The 19,577-nt window shown below is 41.7% G+C and overlaps 1 protein-coding gene across 2 annotated transcripts in view; it reads left to right on the forward strand.

The window, feature by feature from the left end:
* The window catches only part of lrp2a (low density lipoprotein receptor-related protein 2a), a 393,751-nt gene that overhangs the window by 83,998 nt on the left and 290,176 nt on the right, over nucleotides 1–19,577 (forward strand). For both annotated transcript variants that reach the window (XM_059966386.1, XM_059966387.1), the window contains exons 9-12: nucleotides 1,733–1,902; nucleotides 3,148–3,371; nucleotides 15,103–15,309; nucleotides 18,957–19,159. In XM_059966386.1, the coding sequence (XP_059822369.1) occupies nucleotides 1,733–1,902; nucleotides 3,148–3,371; nucleotides 15,103–15,309; nucleotides 18,957–19,159 (804 nt within the window). The remainder of the gene's footprint in view (nucleotides 1–1,732; nucleotides 1,903–3,147; nucleotides 3,372–15,102; nucleotides 15,310–18,956; nucleotides 19,160–19,577) is intronic.

A 19,577-nucleotide genomic window follows, 5' to 3' on the forward strand; every position in this document is an offset into this window, starting at 1 on the left:
TGCTGGATGGCATGGACTGAAGGGCTGAAAAGGCCTATTCTGTTCTGTATCTCAATAATAATAATAATTTTACAAAACTAAAAGTTTTTTGCAAGGGTATAAAAGAGTATAAGAGTATAAAAGAAAAAAGAAAAATCATCCTGGGAGTTTATCTAGAATCTGCATCACATCAGGGCTGCATCTAGAATCCTGGGCACGGTTATGCTTTCTCTATCTAAAGAAGAATTTGTGGTTGAGGGGAATTAGCAAAGGATCACCAGTTTTTCTTGTGATGAGGAGTTTCTTCTGTAATGTAAGATGAAACAATATACACTGTGTTGATAGAAGTTTGACATGGAACACTGCTTTTGTTTCCACAACAGCAACCAGAGCTGCTGACCATTATCAGCATGCTTGGTTTTATTTCAGATTTCCGGCATCTGCAGTTTTGTTAATTTTCATTGGCCTATACTTTAGAGTTTAAGAGAGTGAGAAACGATCTCAATGAAATGTATGAAATTCTTACAAGGCTTAACAGAGCGGATGCAGTCGAGATGGTGGTCTAGAATCAAGGGTTACAACCTCAAAATAAAGTGTCAACCATTCAGGATAGAGTTGAGGAAGAAAAAGTCATCTTAACCTGGAGATTAACGAATTTACCCAAGAGGGAATTTTCTTCTTCTTCTTGAGTTCTTGGCCCCCCCATAGAGCATAGGCCTTCTGTTTGGAGTTCATCAATGTTTCTGTAATCCATTGCGTGCACTGTACAGGGGATTGGCTTCACCAGAGCCCTGTTGGCCTGTCTGACCTCTTTTCACCTCCCACCATAGGGCCATAAAGCTAGACTTTGAGAAGTCAAGAGGGAATTTTGCTGTTACTGAATATATTCAGAAAATGAATTAGTAGATCTACAAGGGCATCAAGTGACTTGGTGTTAGTGTGGTTATGTGGCATAAATAGCTAGGTAAATTCTTCACAGAATTTACCTAGCTGTTTGTCCGCATTGCTTTTTATTCTGTGTTGGCAGCAGTATTTTCTGTACTAAATTGCTCATTATACTCTGTCAGGTTGTTCATGTTCAGTGGCATTCTAGCAAGTTTAAGTTAATCATTAGATGATGATCAGGAAATAACTATTTTAGAAGAAAAGCTACAATTACAAGAAAGATTTCACATCAGTGGCAATTTTTTTTTGTATATTTTCTGTATATAGTATTCCAAATTTATTTTGTTGGCTGTGATAAGATGATCAGTAAAGGATGAGAAAATATCTTGAAGTAATATCCTGAGTTTTGAAGAAGGGTCCCAGCCCAAAACGTCAACCGTTCATTCACTTCCTTGGATGCTGCCTGACTTGCTGAGTTCCTCCAGCATTTTTTGTGTATTACTCTGGATGTACAGCATCTGCAGAATCTTATGTGTGTATTCATTTCCATTGTTGCTGCCTGACCTGCTGAGTTCCTTCAGCATTTTGTGTGTGTTCTGGATTTACAGCATCGGCAGAATCTCTCATGTTTATAATAATTTGTGAACTGCTGTCCTTTGAACTTTTGCTTACTGTTTCAGATGAATTTACTAGCACTTATTTCTGCTCTAGCATCTCCAATGTAGAGTTTTTCCCTCTGTAATATTGTGTACAGTTAAATAGCTTATTAAAAATTGGTGTGTATGTGTGTTATCTGAAAATAGAGGGAGTTTGCATTTCTGAAACATTGTAAGTGCACTTAATATAGATACTAGTCCTTCATTTACAGCTGGAATTCCGTCCATCATCTTCTCAAATGGTCGTGATTTGCTGATTGGCGATGTTCACGGGAAGAACGTTCGCTTTCTTGTGCAATCTTACAATCGTGGTATTGCTGTTGGTGTGGATTTCCACTACCGTTTGGGCAAGATCTTTTGGACAGATACCATTCAAAATAAGGTGCGCAACATTCCCAAAACTGGGCACTGAATCAGTAAGCTGGGGAAGATGAATTGGTGTTGAAAGCATTTTTTCTCATATGTGTCGTGTTTCTATGTTTTGATTTTCCACAGGTATTATACTGTTGGTAACTCACTGCTAATCTGGTGACAGTTAGATTATTAAGTTCTCCATACTCAGAATAAATTGTTTTGGAACTTACTCAAGTGCATCTGAGTTCCTGTTAGAAAACACTGGAGAGAAAGAAATCAAACAAGTTAAGCCAACCACACCAAGCCAAGCTATTAATCTCCATCTTGCCAAAAAGGAAATGAATTCCTGGAGGAGACTTTGGGTTTCTAACATTTAACTATCATTCATTCTTTGGTGCACTCCTCTGTTTTTCGTGGATGGTTGTGAAGAAAAACATTTCAGGATGTATATTGCATACATTTCTCTGACATTAAATGTACCTTTGAAAGCTTTGAAATCTTTGAATTCTATGCTCTCCTCCAACCCCTCTTTCCAAAGTTTCAACAAGAGAACATAAATTTGAATCCCTCACCTAAAAGTGTTCCTTGCAGAAGTGGCCATAGGAATTTATTCAACAGTTAAAGTAAGACATGTGTAGGGAATGGTCAGGTGTGTGATCGCACCAGAATTCAGGAAGGCACAGTTCATGTAGCCCTAAGTCCAAAGTTTGATGTGAGAGGATGTGCAATGTGACCAACTTTAGAAAGGTACCTTGATACACATACCGAGGCTGACCAATTTTAATGCCTCAACTAGAAAAAGTAATGCTGCTTAGATATGGCAAGACTTGGGTGAATTCTGTGATGGAGACAGAAATAGCAGCAGTTGCTATCTGCTTTGACATTTGGACATCCATAGTAATAATGGCAATACAGGACCAAGTAGTTTACACAAACATTTATCAAACTACATCATAACAGACAACAAATTCAAGATGACAAATGCAGAAAATGCCAAGAGAAGCCAGAAGCAATCCAGCACATTACAGGATCATGTAGCAGTTTAGCTCAATGTGATTACTGACACAGGCACAATCAAGAGGCAAGCGTCAGTCACCAAAATCTTGCTTTAAAATACAAACTCAAAAAGGATTGAATGGCCTATGGCTTAACACCATTCCTTACCATAAATACAAGCCTGATCCGATATATGTCATGTATATATTGTCTTGCCCATGATGGGGGATACTGATTGCTTGGGGAACCAACTTATTTCGCCTTTTTTTTCCATTAGGTTTTTTCTGTAGATCTGAGTGGCACTACAATTCAGGAAATCCTAAACGTTTCCATTGACAAACCTGAAAACCTAGCTGTGGACTGGGTGAACGATAAATTGTATGTGGTGGAGACAAGTATTAACAGAATTGAAGTTGCTGCTCTGGATGGGAGTAACCGTATAACATTAATTGGAGAAAACCTGGGAAATCCTCGAGGTATTGCTGTTGACCCCACCGTAGGGTAAGAAATAAATTATTTTTATTGGGGGAACAAATCCAGCTGCTGATTGGAAATAATTAGTTTAGAAAAGTGTTTTGTGCTTAATTTGATATTATTGTAGCCTCTACAGTGACAATCTGTTAAAATTGTTGTGCTATTCTGAGTTTCTGTGGAAACTGAATGAAATAACAGGTGGCTAATGTAATGATTAAGTTAAGAACAATCCCATAATAAGATGAGAATAATGAAAAATGTAGAAATTTAAAAATATCTAATGATTTCATAATATTGAATAGCCTTGTGGGCAAAGGTGCAAAACACAGTACAGCAGTTACACACACCACAAGGCGCAAATAACATGTGCATGATATCAAGCACATAAAGGTATCAGTAAGATACAGCCACTTTATAAAAAAAAGTCCATCAACGTCGTAGAAATCTGTAGTCAAATTCAATAGAGCTTTACTTCTGCCAATCGAACACTGGAGGGCAGCACCTACTTCATTCTGGACGCCGTGCCACACCATCGCTGGCGGAGCACACAAGCTGCAATGACTCTCTCCTGGTGCCTGTAAACAGGCGCCGCTGTAGCTTGAGCCCTGGACCTCTACAACGAAGATGAGGCAGCTGCACCACCATCCACCCCTGCTCTCAGCCGATAAACCAGTGAATCGAACATGCAGCATACAACATTAACAACGTCCAAAAGGGTCTTGCAATCACAAGAAAAGCGACCAAGGTGGCCACCTGCTGTTAGATAGTACATCTCCTTTGACTCAGGCAGCAGCACAATGCACAGCAAATCCATTTGATGGAGCAGACCTGCAGTACTCTAAGCTCTTAATGTATACGAGGATCTTATGATCATAAAAAATATGACAATAGCACCTTTTGTTGACCTCATAGAATCCGTTGCAACCAAACGCACCACCACCTTACTGAAAGAAATCACCTCTATTTTCTGTATTATACTGATTCCTATTTTTAATTAACTTGTCACTCAAACAGAATGTTGTTCATCATGCTCTACCTTCCTCTTCCCTAAAGGACCTCAGTCCTTGCTGATGAGTCTTGGTACAAAACGTTGACAGTTTACTCATTTCCAGAGATGCTGACCTGCTGAGTTCCTCCAGCATCTTATGTGTGTTGCTGGTAACTGGTTTTGTAGATTACAGGTTGCTTCTGGTATTTTAGGGCCATGTGGACCTTTTGGGATTGGCCACAGCAATGTGCCAGGAAGCTAACAAATTGGCAATACACACTATTTACACACAAGTTTAAGGGGAATGTGAGGAGTAGCATCTCCCCTGAGAAGGTTTGGAGAGTGTAGAATGATCTGCCAGGGCAAGTGGTCCATGCCAGCTCGATTTCAATGTTCAAGAGAAGTTTAGATAGGTACGTGGATGGTAGAAATATGGAGGGCTATGGTCCCTGTGCAGGCCAATGGGAGTAGGCAGATTAAATGGTTTGGCATGGATTGGGTGGATCGATGGGCCTGTTTCAGTGATGTACTATGATTCTGTGATTCTAAGTTGACCAAAGCGTTCAGCAGACTGATACATGCACATTAACCTGAAAATCTTCGTTGCAAGTGTGTTTGGTTTCCTTTAGTTTTCTTGTTATTTTCAAGAACTTGAGAAATCAGAATGTAAGTTACCCACTGGGGCTGGAAGTTCAATAGCAAGCTAAATAATGTTTATTCATTGGTAAAGAAACATCTGTATTAAAATAGAATAGAATAGAACTTTATTGTCATTGCTCAAGACAATGACATTGTGGTGCTGCTCCAGTCCGTGCAAAACAGATATTTACGATGCAGGCAGTACGGCTTAATTAAAATAATTAATACCACTAAGAAACAGTCCATAACACTCAAAAGCCATTGACGAGTTGGGCTGTAGGAGGAATTTCTTTAGCCAGAGAGTGGAGAATCTGTGGAATTCTTTGCCCTGAGTGGCTGTGGAGGCTGAATCATTGGGCATATTCAAGGCAGAGGTTGATAGATTCTTAATTAGTCAGGGCATGAAGGGATATGGGGAGAAGGCACGAGATTGGAGCTGAGAGGAATATTGAAACAGCCATGATGAAATGGCAGAGTGGACCTGATGGGCCTAATGGCCTAATTCTACTCCTTTATCTTATAGTCTTATGGTCTTATTATTCAGCTGCACAACAGTCCTCAGGAAGAAGCTGTTTTTCAGTCTAATTTTCTTGACTAAGATGTTTCTGTATCTCCTAGCAGATGGCAGGAGATTGAACAGGCAGTGTCTGGGATGGGATGGTGTTGTAATGTGAGTATTATTATTAAAAGTAAATTAATACTACCAGGGTTGGTGGGGTGTTTACTTCTGCTCTTTTTACTCCCAGTATGCATTGTATATAGTTCTTCCACCCATGCCGCACGAGATCCCTGGAAGCCCCTGTATTGTAAATATCATTTGCCGTCCCAGATAAAGATGCTCTTTTGGCCATCAAGTTGTTGAGTGTTCTTTTTGTAAAGTAGAAGTTACCACGTATTTTTGGCGATGAGGTAAACTGGTTTTGTGGACAGGCCGGCCCCGTTTCCAATCAGGAGCTGTGAGCAGGCGAGGAACCTTGTGTTCGGATGGCTACGTTTGGAACGGTCGGTGTGTTCGACGAGCAAATCGAGGAGTGGCCGGAGTACAAGGAAAGGTTGGGCCACTTTTTCTGTGCTAATGGAATTACTGAGGAGGCTAAGAAGTGCTCTATTCTCCTGAGTGTGTGTGGGGCAGGGACATACAAGCTGATACGGAACTTAGCTATGCAGCGGAAACTGGGAGAAATTCCATATGACGAACGGGTCAAGCTCGTGGGGAACCACCGCAATCCGAAACCTTTGGTGATAGTTCAACGGTTCAAGTTTTACAGCCATGTCCGGAAGTCAGGTCAGTCTGTGGGCAATTTTGTGGCCGAGCTTCGACAGCTGTCGGAGCATTGCGATTTCGGAGCCATGTTGGCTGACGTGCTCCGTGATAGATTAGTGTGCGACATTAATAATGATTCTGTACAACACAGCTTGTTGGGGGAAACCCCACCATTGACTTTCAAGACAGCCGTAGAGATTGCCCAAGGCATGGAGTTGGCTGCTAATAATGCCAAGGATATACAGAAAGGATATGGGGGGGGAGGTGGTAGCAGTCGATGGCAATGCTCCAAGTCAGGAGGGAGACTGCTAGTCAGGCAAAGTGGGTGGAATGTTTTCGGTGTGGAGGAATGCACTATGCAAATATTTGTCAATTCAAAGATACTGTCTGCCATGCTTGTAGCAAAAAGGGACATTTAGTTAAAAATTTCAGTAGCATAAAGGGTAAGGTTAAGCCTGGGCAGCGGAAAGCTCAACAGACTTAGGCAGCCACACACCACCTAGGAAGGGGGTCGGCAACCCACGGCTCCGGAGCCACATGTGGCTCTTTTATGTCTGTGCTGCGGCTCCCTGTTGCTTTGGGAAATAATTGGTCAGTATTTAATTAAAATGTATTTTATGTTTGTTTGTTAGTTTTTGAAATGTAATTCTAAATTTGAAGATTATGGTGATCTTGTACAATCTAAATAAGACGTTGTGGCGACCCATTTCCTGACACATCCGAACCGGCTCACAATTAGCCAGCGTTCAGGCTAAGGGAGATAGCCTACGGGGGTTTGTGAGTACGTGTCTTTTGCAGCATCCGCGCCCATGGGTGGCGGGATGAGGGAGGCTTAAAAGCAAGGCTGTTTAGTTCGAATAAAGCTATCTTTGACTGCAGTTTACTGACTGCGTGTAGCACTCCGCTACAACGTGTTTTTATCGCTGGCTGTCCAGAGGGGAGGTGCTGAAACGCTTTGTCGCGTGTCTGGAAGAAGTGAAAACTTTCCTGGGCAGCAAAGGGCTCACCTTTCCTGAGCTGGAACAGCCAGAGTGGCTGGAAAAGCTACACTTCATGGTAGACATGACAGCGCACCTGAACACGCTGAACACAGCTCTTCAGGGGTAAGGACGTACAGCCCTGCACATGTTGGAGGATGTTTTGGCATTCGAGCGCAAGTTGACGGTGCTTGCCAGAGATTTACAGAAAGGCACATTGTCTCACTTCCCCAATTCGAGAGAGTTCAAGCAAGGTCACGACATGATAAATTCGGAGTATTTGCATTCTGCAATCATCGCAATGCAAACATCGTTTGGGAAACGCTTCTGTGAGTTCAGAGAGGAAAAAAACACATTATCCTTCCCGGTCACTCCCCTAAGCATCGATCCATCCCTACTGAATACGACTGCATTGTCAGGTGTGAGTCAACCTGACCAAGTATGATAAATATTTTAATTGCCTATTATTTTACGTATATTCATATGTTTTCATTGTTCAGTGAAATAGTCCTTTTATTTTTCAGGTTGACAGCTGGCTGACGTTATTTTTGGTTTGCTGCTGGCTGTAAATTTAAGTTTGGCGTTTTTCATAAATACAAGAAGGACTCAAATAGACGTTGAGTATTTTACTTAAAAGTACCCTTCAACCCAACGTCTTTTTTTCGGAGTTCAAAATGTTTTTGTGGCATGCAGAAATGTAATTTCGTTTTCTCTGCAGGAGTTCATCAATTTCATAAATGCAACACATTATAGTTTGTTTATACATAGCATAAAGGCAAAACAAAACGTTGTATGCAGTGTTATTTCATTTTAAATGTCAAACGGGTTTTGTGGCTCCCAGTGTTTTCTGTGGGAAACGGGTCCAAGTAGCTCTTTCAGTGGTAAAGGTTGCTGACCCCTGACCTAGGAGAAGCAGACGAGGAGGCAGCGTGTGCCTACGTGTTTGGGGTGGAAGTGGATGAGGGACCACCTGAACCATATTATGCCACAGTCACTGTCAAGGGAAAGGACATTAAGTTTGAGATTGATTCTGGGGCAACTGCATCAGTCATTAGAGAAGAGACCTGCAGGAGGACATGGGGATCCAACCTGCCTCCCATCAAACCATCTAAGCTCCAACTCAGGACCTATACGGGGCAGCCCATACCTCATTTAGGGGTGTTATATGTGAATATTTCGGCTGGGAGCCAGGAGGCTGAAGCCAGGCTGGTGATAGCTAAGGGCAGTGGGCCCAGTCTTCTGGGCTGCGATTGGCTTCGCAAAATCCGGCTCAACTGGCATGAATTTGAATATGCACACATGATGGAAGAGCGTGAGGTGCAGCGTGCAGATGAAGTCGCCGATGGCAATGTGAGTGACAGACAGTCCGGACACGTTTGAGTGTGAGCTCGCAGTGCAGCTTGTGGCTCTTCAGCCTATTACAGGAGCAATTAAAGTTACCCCCTCGGGACTGAAAGCCAGCACGCCACTTCTAGTACGGTGAAGCAGTGCCCCAGCTCTTGTACCACCTGCCCAGTTACGGCAAGGTACATCTCAGCCTGATGATCCCGCTAACAGGAACCTGCATGTGAAGCCAATCGTAACAGTAGCAAACAGAGCACCCGCAGGCGATGTAAGAACAGAGCCTCCAGGACCACCAGACAAGCATTCAGAAAGCATTCTGAGTGATTTGACAAAGAAAGTAGAATTTTCTGGAGGTGGTGGCCCCCTGGGAATCCATGTGGTGCCTTTTAACTACGCTGAGTGGAAGATTCCTTGGCCTGAGTATTCGTGGTATTGAAGAGAACAGCCATTCAAGAAAAGAGAACCTGCTCCAGGAGAATGAATGTATCATCAAAATCAGTGACTGTGATTTAACAGACAAGACCTTTGTTCAAGCACAGGAGGTTTTCTGAAACGCATTGCGATTTCCTGCTGTTGAACTCCAGATAGTTCCAAGTTATAACAAGGAACTCTATGAAAAATTTGCAATTGGGTCTATCCTGAGCCACGGTTGTGACGATGGTTCAAAAATCAAAGTTCTTTCTTCAGTGGGTTCCAAGTGAGGTGGCAAACCTGTAGATGCCGTTTATCCCAATAATGCTGAGAATAGCTTGCCACCGATTTCAAAGAAGCTCAGTAGTCCAAAACAGTTAAGGAGCAATGACCACTTAATGCATACCAGGAAAGCATGTCCACCAGTGACTTTGCTAGAGGGAGAGACACTGGCAGAGGGGGCAGAGTCCCCTGAAGAGGATGGACATTCTCACACGGACACACGTGTCCCCAACACTAGATCCACCTAAAACATCCTCACCAGTGGTGCCTGCTGGGTCACCAGGGGTAGTGCATAGATCGCAGTGCCCTCACAAACCTCCTGACAGACTGAATCTTTGATTGGATAGTTTCTTTTGTTGTTAGGTTGAATGTTGAATTTGCAATGTTTTTTTAGGTGTTTTTGTATTGGTAACCTATTGCTAATGATACCACTGTTTTTATTTCCCAATTCTTCTATATTTGGGGAATGTTGGATTTTAAAGGGGGGAAGTGTTGTAATGTGAGTATTATTAAAAGTAAGTTAATACTACCGGGGTTGGCGGGGTTTTTACTTCCGCTCTTTTTACTCCCAGTATGCATTGTATATAGTTCCTCCACCCAGGCCGCACGAGGTACCTGGAAGCCTCTGTATTGTAAATATCATTTGCCGTCCCAGATAAAGATGCTCTTTTGGCCATCAAGTTGTCGAGTGGTCTTTTTCTAAAGTAGAAGTTACCGCAGATGGGTCTTTAAGGATGTGACGAGCGTTGAGAGCTCTAGATTGTCTCCAGGTCCGGTAGTTGAGTCCCAGTGGTGTGCTCAGCGTACAAGTCTTCTTAAAGCAGGTTAAAGTAGAGAGACATAAAGAATGTCTGTGAATACCTCTGCTAGCTAATCTACACTGGATTAAAGGACATGGCTGGGAACTTCATCCAGGCCAGCTGCTTTTCGTGGGTTTGCTCTCTGGAAACTTGGTCTAACATCCACAACAGATACACAGTAGAGTGCAGAAGTCGTAAGCACGGTCTTTGGCACAGTCGTAAGCAAGGTCTTTGGCACAGAACTCACGTAATTTTATGTGTTGCCGTGAACTGCTGCCACAAAAGAAACATTTCATGACATATGTGAGTGATGATAAACCTGATTCTGATATGGGTCTCTATTGTGGACTGAAAGTGGGAAGGGGCAGGGAGAGGGGAGTCTTGGTTGGGAAAAGGGGAAGGGAGAGGGGAGGGGTGGGAATCACCAGAGAGACATTCTGTAATGATCAATAAACCAATTATTTGGAATCAATGATCTTGCCTGTCTCTCAGGGCTGGGTGTGTCTGCACCCGCACCACACCCCTGTCCCTGGAATTTCTTCTCTGCCACCTGTCCCACACCCCTCACAGAGAGGTCTACCCTACCATTCCCAACATCTTTTGTTCTCACCAGATTCACAAACTCACTCTCTGCTGCACATTGACAAATACAGTGCTGTGCAGATGTCTTGGGCACCCTAGTTATATATACGTACCTAAGTTTTTTGCACAGTACTGCATAATGTATTTAATAACTGGTTCCAAAGGAGGAAAGTTCCAAAAACCCTCTGAGAGAGAAAGATTTGACTTCTCTCTGTCAGATGAATGATTCTTTGTTTTTATAACGTTACCTCCAGTAATCAATGTGGAGAGAATATTTGTGGGAAAATTGAGTGTCAAGGACAGCAGGATTTTATACGTATCATTCAAGTTTCCCCTAGATCGGCAAATCCACTGGGTACAAGCAAGGCACGCCTGCAAGCAGTACTGGCTTCAGCCCAGTACATCACAGATAAAGCCCTTCCAACCATTGAGCACACCTATGTGAAACACTGTTATAGGAAAGCAGCATCCATCATCAGAGATCCCCACCACCCAGGCCATGTTCTCATCTCATTGCTACCATCAGGTAGAAGGTACAAAGTCCTCTGGCCTCACACCACTACATTCAAGAACAGTTACTACCCTCAACCATCAGTTTTTTGAATAGTGGGGATAACTACACTTACTTGGCCCATCATTAAGATGTTCCTAGAGTCAATAATCTCACTTTAAGGACTCTTTTTCTTGTTATTTCATGTTCTTATTATTTATTGCTATTTATTTATATTTGCATTTGTACAGTTTGTTGTCTTCTGCACTCTGGTTCATCTTTCATTGATCCTACTATAGTTACTATTCTGTAGATTTGCAGAGTATGCCCACAGGAAAATGAATAAGATCACAGACCATAAGATATAGGAGCAGAAGTAGGCATTCGGCCCATCAAGTCTGCTCCACCATTCAATCATGGGCTGATCCAATTCTTCGAGTCATCCCAACTCCTCTGCCTTCACCCCGTACCCTTTGATGCTAATCAAGAACCTATCTATCTCTGCCTTAAGTACACCCAATGACTTGGCCTCCATAGCCACTTGTGGCAACAAATTCCACAGATTTACTACCGTCTGACTAAAGTAATTTCTCCGCATCTCTGTTCTGAATAGACCTTTAATCCTGAAGTCATGTCCTCTTGTTCTAGACTCCCCTACCATGGGAAATAACTTTGCCATATCTAATCTTTTTCAATGAGATCCCCCCTCATTCTCCTGAACTCCAGGGAATACAGCCCAAGAGCTGCCAAACGTTCCCCATGCGATAACCCTTTCATTCTTGGAATCATTCTCATGAACCTTCTCTGAACCATCTCCAATGTCAGTATATCCTTTCTAAAATAAGGATCCCAAAACTGCACACAATACTCCAAGTGTGGTCTCACGAGTGCCTTATAGAGCCTCAACATCACATCCCTGCTCTTACTTTCTATACCTCTAAAAATGAATGCCAACATCGCATTCACCTTCTGCACCACTGACTCAACCTGGAGGTTAATCTTTAGGGTATCCTGCACAAGGACTCCCAAGTCTCTTTGCATCTCTGCATTTTGAATTCTTTCCCCATCTAAATAATTGTCTGTTTATTTCTTCCACCAAAGTGCATGACCATACACTGTCCAACTTTGTATTTCATTTGCCACTTCTTTACCCATTCCCCTAAACTATCTAAGTCTCTCTGCAGGCTCTCTGTTTCCTCAACACTACCCACTCCTCCACCTATCTTTGTATCATAGGCAAATTTAGCCACAAGTCCATTAATCCCATAATCAAAATTATTGACATACATCATAAAAAGCCCAACACTGTAACTCCATGAGCTCTTATCTTGCGAAGCAGCCTCATGTGCAGCATCTTGTCAGCGGTCTTCTGAAAATCCAAGTGCACCACATCTACTGCATCTCCTTTGTCTACCCTGCTTGTAATTTCCTCAAAAAATTGCAGTAGGTTTGTTAGGCAGGATTTTCCTTTCAGGAAACCATGCTGGCTTTGGCCTATCCTGTCATGTGCCTCCAGGTACTCCGTAATCTCATCCCTAACAATCAATTTCAGCAACTTCCTAACTACTGATGTCAGGCTAACAGTCTATAGTTTCCTTTCTGTTGCCTCCCACCCTTCTTAAATATGGAATAACATTTGCAATTTTCCAGTTATCTGGTACAATGCCAGAATCTTGATTCTTGAAAATGCCTCTGCAATCTCTCCAGCCACTTCCTTCAGAACCCGAGGGTGCATTCCATCAGGTCCAAGAGATTTCCCCACCCTCAGACCATTAAGCTTCCTGAGAACCTTCTCAGTCATAATTCTCACTGCACCTACTTCACTTCCATGACACTCTTGAATGTCCAGTATACTGCAGATGTCTTCCACTGTGAAGACTGATGCAAAATATGCATTCAGTTCCTCTACCATCTCAGTGTCTCTCATTACAATATCTCCAGCGTCATTTTCTATTGGTCCTATATCTGCCCTCGACTCTCTTTTACCCTTTCAGTTTTTAGTATCTTCTTTGATACTAGTCACCACCTTACTTCCATAATTTATTTTTTCTTTTGTAATGATCTTCTTAGTTTCCTTCTGCAAGATTTTAAAAGCTTCCCAATCCTCTATCTTCCCACTAACTTTGGCTTCCTTGTATGCCCTCTCTTTTGCTTTTAGTTGGGCTCTGACTTCACTTGTCAGCCATGGTAGTGTCCTTCTTCCATTCGAAAATTTCTTCTTATTTCGAAAATATCTGTCTTGCACTTCCCTCATTTTTCGCAGAAACTCCAGCCATTGCTGCTCTGCTGTCCTTCCTGCTAGTGTCCCTTTCCAGTCAACCTTGGCTAGTTCCCCTCTCATGCCATTGTAATTTCCTTTATTCCACTGAAATACCGACACATTGGAATTCAGTTTCTTCTTCTCAGATTTCAAAGTGAACTCGATCATATTGTGATCACTGTTCCCGAAGGGTTCCTTAACCTTAAGCTTTATCATCACCTCCAGAGCATTGCACAACACCCAATCCAGCACAGGGCTCAACAACAAGTTGTTCTAAAAAGCCATCCCTTAGACATTCTACAAATTCTTTCTCTTGAGGTCCAGTACTGACCTGGTTTTCCCAATCCACTTTCATGTTAAAATCCCCAACGATTATCATGACCTTACCTTTCTGACACACCTTTTCTAAATTCCTGCTGTAATTTGTAATCCACATCCCAGCTGCTGTTCAGAGGCCTGTATATAACTACCATTATGGTCCTTTTACCCTTGTCATTTCTGAACTCAACCTGTAGAGACGCTACACCTTCCGATCCTATGTCATCCCTTTCTGATAATTTAATATTATTTCTTATGCATAGGGCTACACCACCCCCTCTGCCTACTAACCTATCTTTCCAATACACCATATATCCTTAGACGTTCAGTTCCCAGTGGCAGCCATCCTTCAGCCAAGTTTCAGTGATGGCCACAACTTCATACTTCCCAATCTGTAGCTGAAGTTCAAGATCATCCGTTTTGTTTCTTATGCTGCGTGCATTCAAATATAACACTTTCAGTCCAATATTTGTTGCTTTCTGTTTTAACTGCTCCACGCGCCGTAAATCATCCCACTGACTGTGATTATGCCTCATCTCCTGCTTGTTCTTTCTATCATCTCTGTTGCATGCTATCTTTAATTTATATCTGTTTCCCCCTCCTCAGCCCTATCACTCCGGTTCCCATCCCCCCCGTCAAATAAGTTTAAACCCTCCTGAACAGCTCTATTAAACCTAACTGCTAGGATATTGGATCCCTTTGGGTTCAGGTGTAACCTGTCCTTTTTGTACAGGTTGTACCTCCCCCCAGAGGAGGCCCCAGTGATCCAGGAATCTGAAGTCCTGTCCCCTGAACCAGTCTCTCAGCCAAATATTAATATGCCTGATCATGCTGTTCTTGCGCTCGTTAGCGCATGGCGCAGCCAGCAATCCCGAGATCACTTCCCTGGATGTCCTGCTTTTCAGCTTCCTACCCAACTCTCTGAATTCTCTCTTCAGGAACTCCTCCCTTTTTAGAAACATAGGAAACCTACAGCACAATATAGGCCCTTCAGCCCACAAAGTTGTGCCAAACACATCCCTACCTTAGAAATTACTATGCTTACCTGTAGCTCTCTATTTTACTAAGCTCCATGTGCCTATCTAAAAGTCTCTTAAAAGACCCTATCGTATCCGCCTGCACCACCGTTGCTGGCCACCCATTCCATGCACTCACCACTCTCTGAGTAAAAAGACTTACCCCTGACATCTCCTCTATACCTACCCCCCAGCACCTTAAACCTGCGTCCTCTTGTGGCAACCATTTCTGCCCTGGGGAAAAAGCCCCTGACTATCCACATGATCAATGCCTCTCATCATTTTATACACCATTCAATTTCTTTCACTGAACATAGAAGAGTTCTATTTTTTGTGTTGGTGATTTTTGATTCAAACTGATTGATCAAACTCTGTATTTCTGTCCAGCTATCTATTCTTCTCTGATTGGAATGATGCTTCTGGTGCCCCTAAACTGGAGCGTGCTTTCATGGATGGAAGCCATCGGCTTGAGTTGGTCAGGACCAAACTAGGCTGGCCAGCTGGGATAACCTTGGACATTATTACAAAACGACTTTATTGGGTGGATAGCCGTTTTGATTATATTGAAACTGTAACATATGATGGACTTGCAAGGTAAGTAACTGTTGGCTAGACTTTTTTATAGAAAATAAATTATTTAGAGAGTTGTTGGAGTTGTTTATATTGAGGGTCAGTATGCTCATGTTAATTTATTAGAGAGGATGTAATTTTATACAGAATCAGAATCACTTTATTGCCAGTATATGGAACATCCCAGAATTGATTGTGGTTCAGTGCTTTAGTGTAGTGGTTAGCACAATGCTTTACAGAACTAGCCACTCAGATTCAATTCCTCCCACTGCCTGTACGTTGTCCCTGTGCTGTGTGTGGCTTTCCATCGAGTGCTCTGGTTTCTCCCACAATCCACAACCAGCTGGTTTGTAGGTTAATTAGTCATTGTAAATTGTCCCAGAATGAGACCAGGATTAAATCGTGGGATTGTTGGGTGGCGTGGCTTAAAGGGCTGGAAAAGCCTGTTCCGTGCTGTATCTCACACAATCAATCAGCAAGTAAATAAATAAATACAAATTTAAATGAACCAGACAATAGCATGTTGTTGTTGTCGTCTTCATCATCATTATGTGCCATGTCGTATGACATGGTTCTCATGACCATGGTTGTTCTTGGCAAATTTTTCTGCAGAAATAGTTTGCCATTGCCTTCTTCTGGGCAATGTTGAGACTGTGGTGAGGAAGGTAAATGTGATGTTGGCATTCACTTCAAGAGGACTGGAATGTAAAAGCAAGGATATACTGTTGAGACTTTCTAAAGCACTGGTGAGGCCTCACTTCAAGAATTGCAAACAAGTTTGGGCCCCTTGTCTTTGAAAGGATGTGCTGAAACTGGAGGAGGTTCATGAAAATGATTCCAGGATTGAATGGTTTGTCATATGAAGAGTGTTTGATGGCTCTGGGCCTGCATTCAGTAGAATTCAGAAGAATGAAGGATATCCTAATTGAAACCTATCAAATGTTAAAAGACCTCGATAGAGTGGATGTGGAGAGGATGTTTCCTATGGTGAGAGAGTCAAAAACCAGATGACACAGCCGTAGAATAGAGGGGTGTCCTTTTAGAATGAACGATGAGAGGAAAGTCCTTTACCTAGAGAGTGGTGAATCTATGGAATTCGATGCCACAGGCAGCTGTGGCCAAGTCTTTGCATATTTAAGGCGGAGGTTGATAGATTCTTGATTGGTCAGGGCATGAAGGGATACAGGAAAAAGGCAGGAGACCGAGACTTAGAGGAAAATTAGATCAGCCATGATGAAATGCTGGAGCAGACTTGATGGGCCAAATGGCCTAATTCTGCTCCTATATCTTATGGTCTTATATTCTCTTAAAATTGCAAAATTGAAATAAAGTGCTGTTATTAATTGTTGGATGTGTTTTTAATTAATTCAGCAGTGATAAGTTATTTCCGTGTTTCACTTATTAAAAAAGATTGAGAAGGGTGCACAAACGAATCCAGCTGGATTGCCATCTCATTCATTAGGTGTTTATTATCCTTATTGGACCATTGATAATAAATACATTGCTTTGTAAAAGTGTAAATAAAATTGTAATAGATTAAAATTAAATAATAACATTATTTTATTTGTGTCTTATCATTGAGCCTTTTAAGAGTTACTTAATAGGAGAAACTGGGCACAAATTGGAGAGAGACAAACTTAGAAGATGAATTAATTGATATTCTGCTTATTTTTCATCTTTCTGATACTGATTTGTCATTTATTGCATGAAACTTCAATTGTCATTCAACCATATACATTTAGACAGCTAGACAAAATACTGAAATAAAGTTCAGAATAGTCACACACAACTTGTATTGTTATGATAGTTAATGTTCCTGAGTGGCAGTTTTGGAGCATTGTTGGAGGGCACACAGTTCCTCTGCCATCGGTCTCACAATGAATTAATAAACTTGACCAGCAGGAATTTGTATGACCGATGTCTAACAGGGTCTTGCGATCATAAATACAAGGTTTAAAGCATACATTTGCACCGCTTGTTGGACCTGGAAAGCCACGGCTAAGCCCCCTGTCATCTTTGTGGAAGCCCTTGTGGTTCCACAGTGTAGTGGTTAGCACATTTTACAGTACCAGCAACCCGGGTTCACTTCCTCCTGCTGCCTGTAAAGAGTTTGCACGTTCTCCCCGTGACTGTGTGGGTTTCCTCTGGATGATCAGGTTTCCTCCCACTGTTCAAAATCTACCAGTTGGTATGTTAATTGGTCACTGTAAGTTGTCCTGTGATTAGGCTAGGGTTACATCAGGTGATGCTGGGCAACACAACTCAAAGAGTCGGTAAGGCCTATTCCGCACTCTATCTCAATAAATAAACTTAACTAAATAAAAAGAAGGAACTAAAGTTGTTCATTGATGCCAATGAGAACAATACTAATTTTGTTTTGTGATTTGTTTGAAAGTAGGTTCCATATTCCACTGGCAAAGACATATCTTTAGTGAAAAAGGATCTAGTGCTTTGCTGACATGTATGATAAATAAACTCCTCTCGGGCTTCCAGCAGGGTACACATACTGATTATAAACGATGTTTCAATGCCAAACTTTGCCATCTTCATCAGGATTGATGCCTAGGCATGTCTAGTTGGGGGTGGGGGAGGTAGTTATACACCCCCAAACCGTAGTCCGTCCTTTCTGATAGGTCAACCCTCATCCAGTCATGTTTTCCCTCTTTCCCCCTGTTTACAATCAAATTCCAGTTCTTACGTGGAGTGAGACTTTCATCTTTGTTAAAATTCTTTTCCTCTGGTTTTGTTTCAATGGCTTCCTTTATCAGGCAATCCCAAAAACCAGTGGGTTTTGGGACCACCTAGTAAAGGAAGCCATTGAAATATAACTGGGGGGAAAGAATTTTAACAAAGATGAAGGTCTTGCTCTAAGTAAGAACTGGAATTTGATTGTAAACAAGTCGGGAGAGCAGACACCCGATTTATACTACTTCAGACCATGGGGATATAAATACCACCAGAAATAGATGTGCCCAGGCATCATCCCCAATGAAGGTGGCAAAGTTTGTCATCAAAACATTGGTTATAATTGAAACATGTATCCAGCTGGAAGCCCAAGAAGAGTTTATTTGGCATAGGCATGCAGAGACTACCATTTAATGATCCACCCAATTCTTCTTTAAAATATCTTGTTTAGCCTTATTCTACTATAACCACACTAATTTGAACTTCAACACCCCAGGCCATGCTCCCTTCTCTCTGCTGCCATCAGGAAGAAGGCACAGGAGCTTTAGGACATACCACCAGGTTCAGGAATAGTTATTACCCTTCAACCATCAGGCTTCTGAACCAGAGGGGTTAACCTCAGTCACCTCATCACTGAACTGTTCCACAACCTATGGTCTCTCTTTCAAGGACTCTTCATCTTATGTTCCCAATATTTATTGGGTATTTATTTATTATTATTTCTTTTTTTTTTCTTTTTGTATTTGCACAGTTTGTTGTCTTCTGTACATTGGTTGTTTATCCCATTGGATGTGGTCTTTCACTGATTCTATTATGGTTTTTGGACACTGAGTATGCCTGCAAGAAAATGAAAGTCGGGGTTGTATATAGTGATATATATGTACTTTGATAATAAATTTACTTTGAACTTGAACAAAATTATGTTCTGGTCTTGATGTCTAGTAGATGTTTTTTTCATTCCTTGTAAAAACTTTGCTTTTTCCAAGGAAAACCATTGCAAGTGGAGGTATGGCAGTTCCTCATCCTTATGCAATCACTCATTTTGAGGATAAAGTATTCTATACTGATTGGACTAAGATGGCTGTTATGAGAGTCAATAAGTCTATAGATAATGACCCACAAATTGTCTATCAGTCTTCACTGAAGCCATATGGATTGACAGTATATCATGCATCCAGACAGCCATTTGGTAAGTACAGTATGTGCAGACAGATACTTGTAGTATAATAGTGTTAGAATTCTATTCCTTTGAAATGGAAATGATTGATGTTCCCATTGATTCAATAAAAACCCAAAATTGCTCAACTGATTTTTATTTGTTAGTTTATGACTGCCTCTAGTAAAATATCCGGTCTCATATTTGCATGTAATAAATAGAAAGGGAATGGAAAAATAAAAAAAATGTTTTCTCATTTTCTTAATATCTTGGTCAGTGGGAGTAGGCAGTTTAAATGTTTTAGCACAGACTAGATGGGCTGAAGTGCTTGTTTCTGTACTTTACTTTTCTATGACTATGACTATTTGACTCTCTTTACTAACATTAAGTTTAAACCTTATAGTTTTATATAAATAACACACCACCCAAAGTGCTGGTGGAACGCAGCAGG

Source organism: Hypanus sabinus, chromosome 4 (genome assembly GCF_030144855.1).
Source record: "Hypanus sabinus isolate sHypSab1 chromosome 4, sHypSab1.hap1, whole genome shotgun sequence".
Taxonomy (NCBI): domain Eukaryota; kingdom Metazoa; phylum Chordata; class Chondrichthyes; order Myliobatiformes; family Dasyatidae; genus Hypanus; species Hypanus sabinus.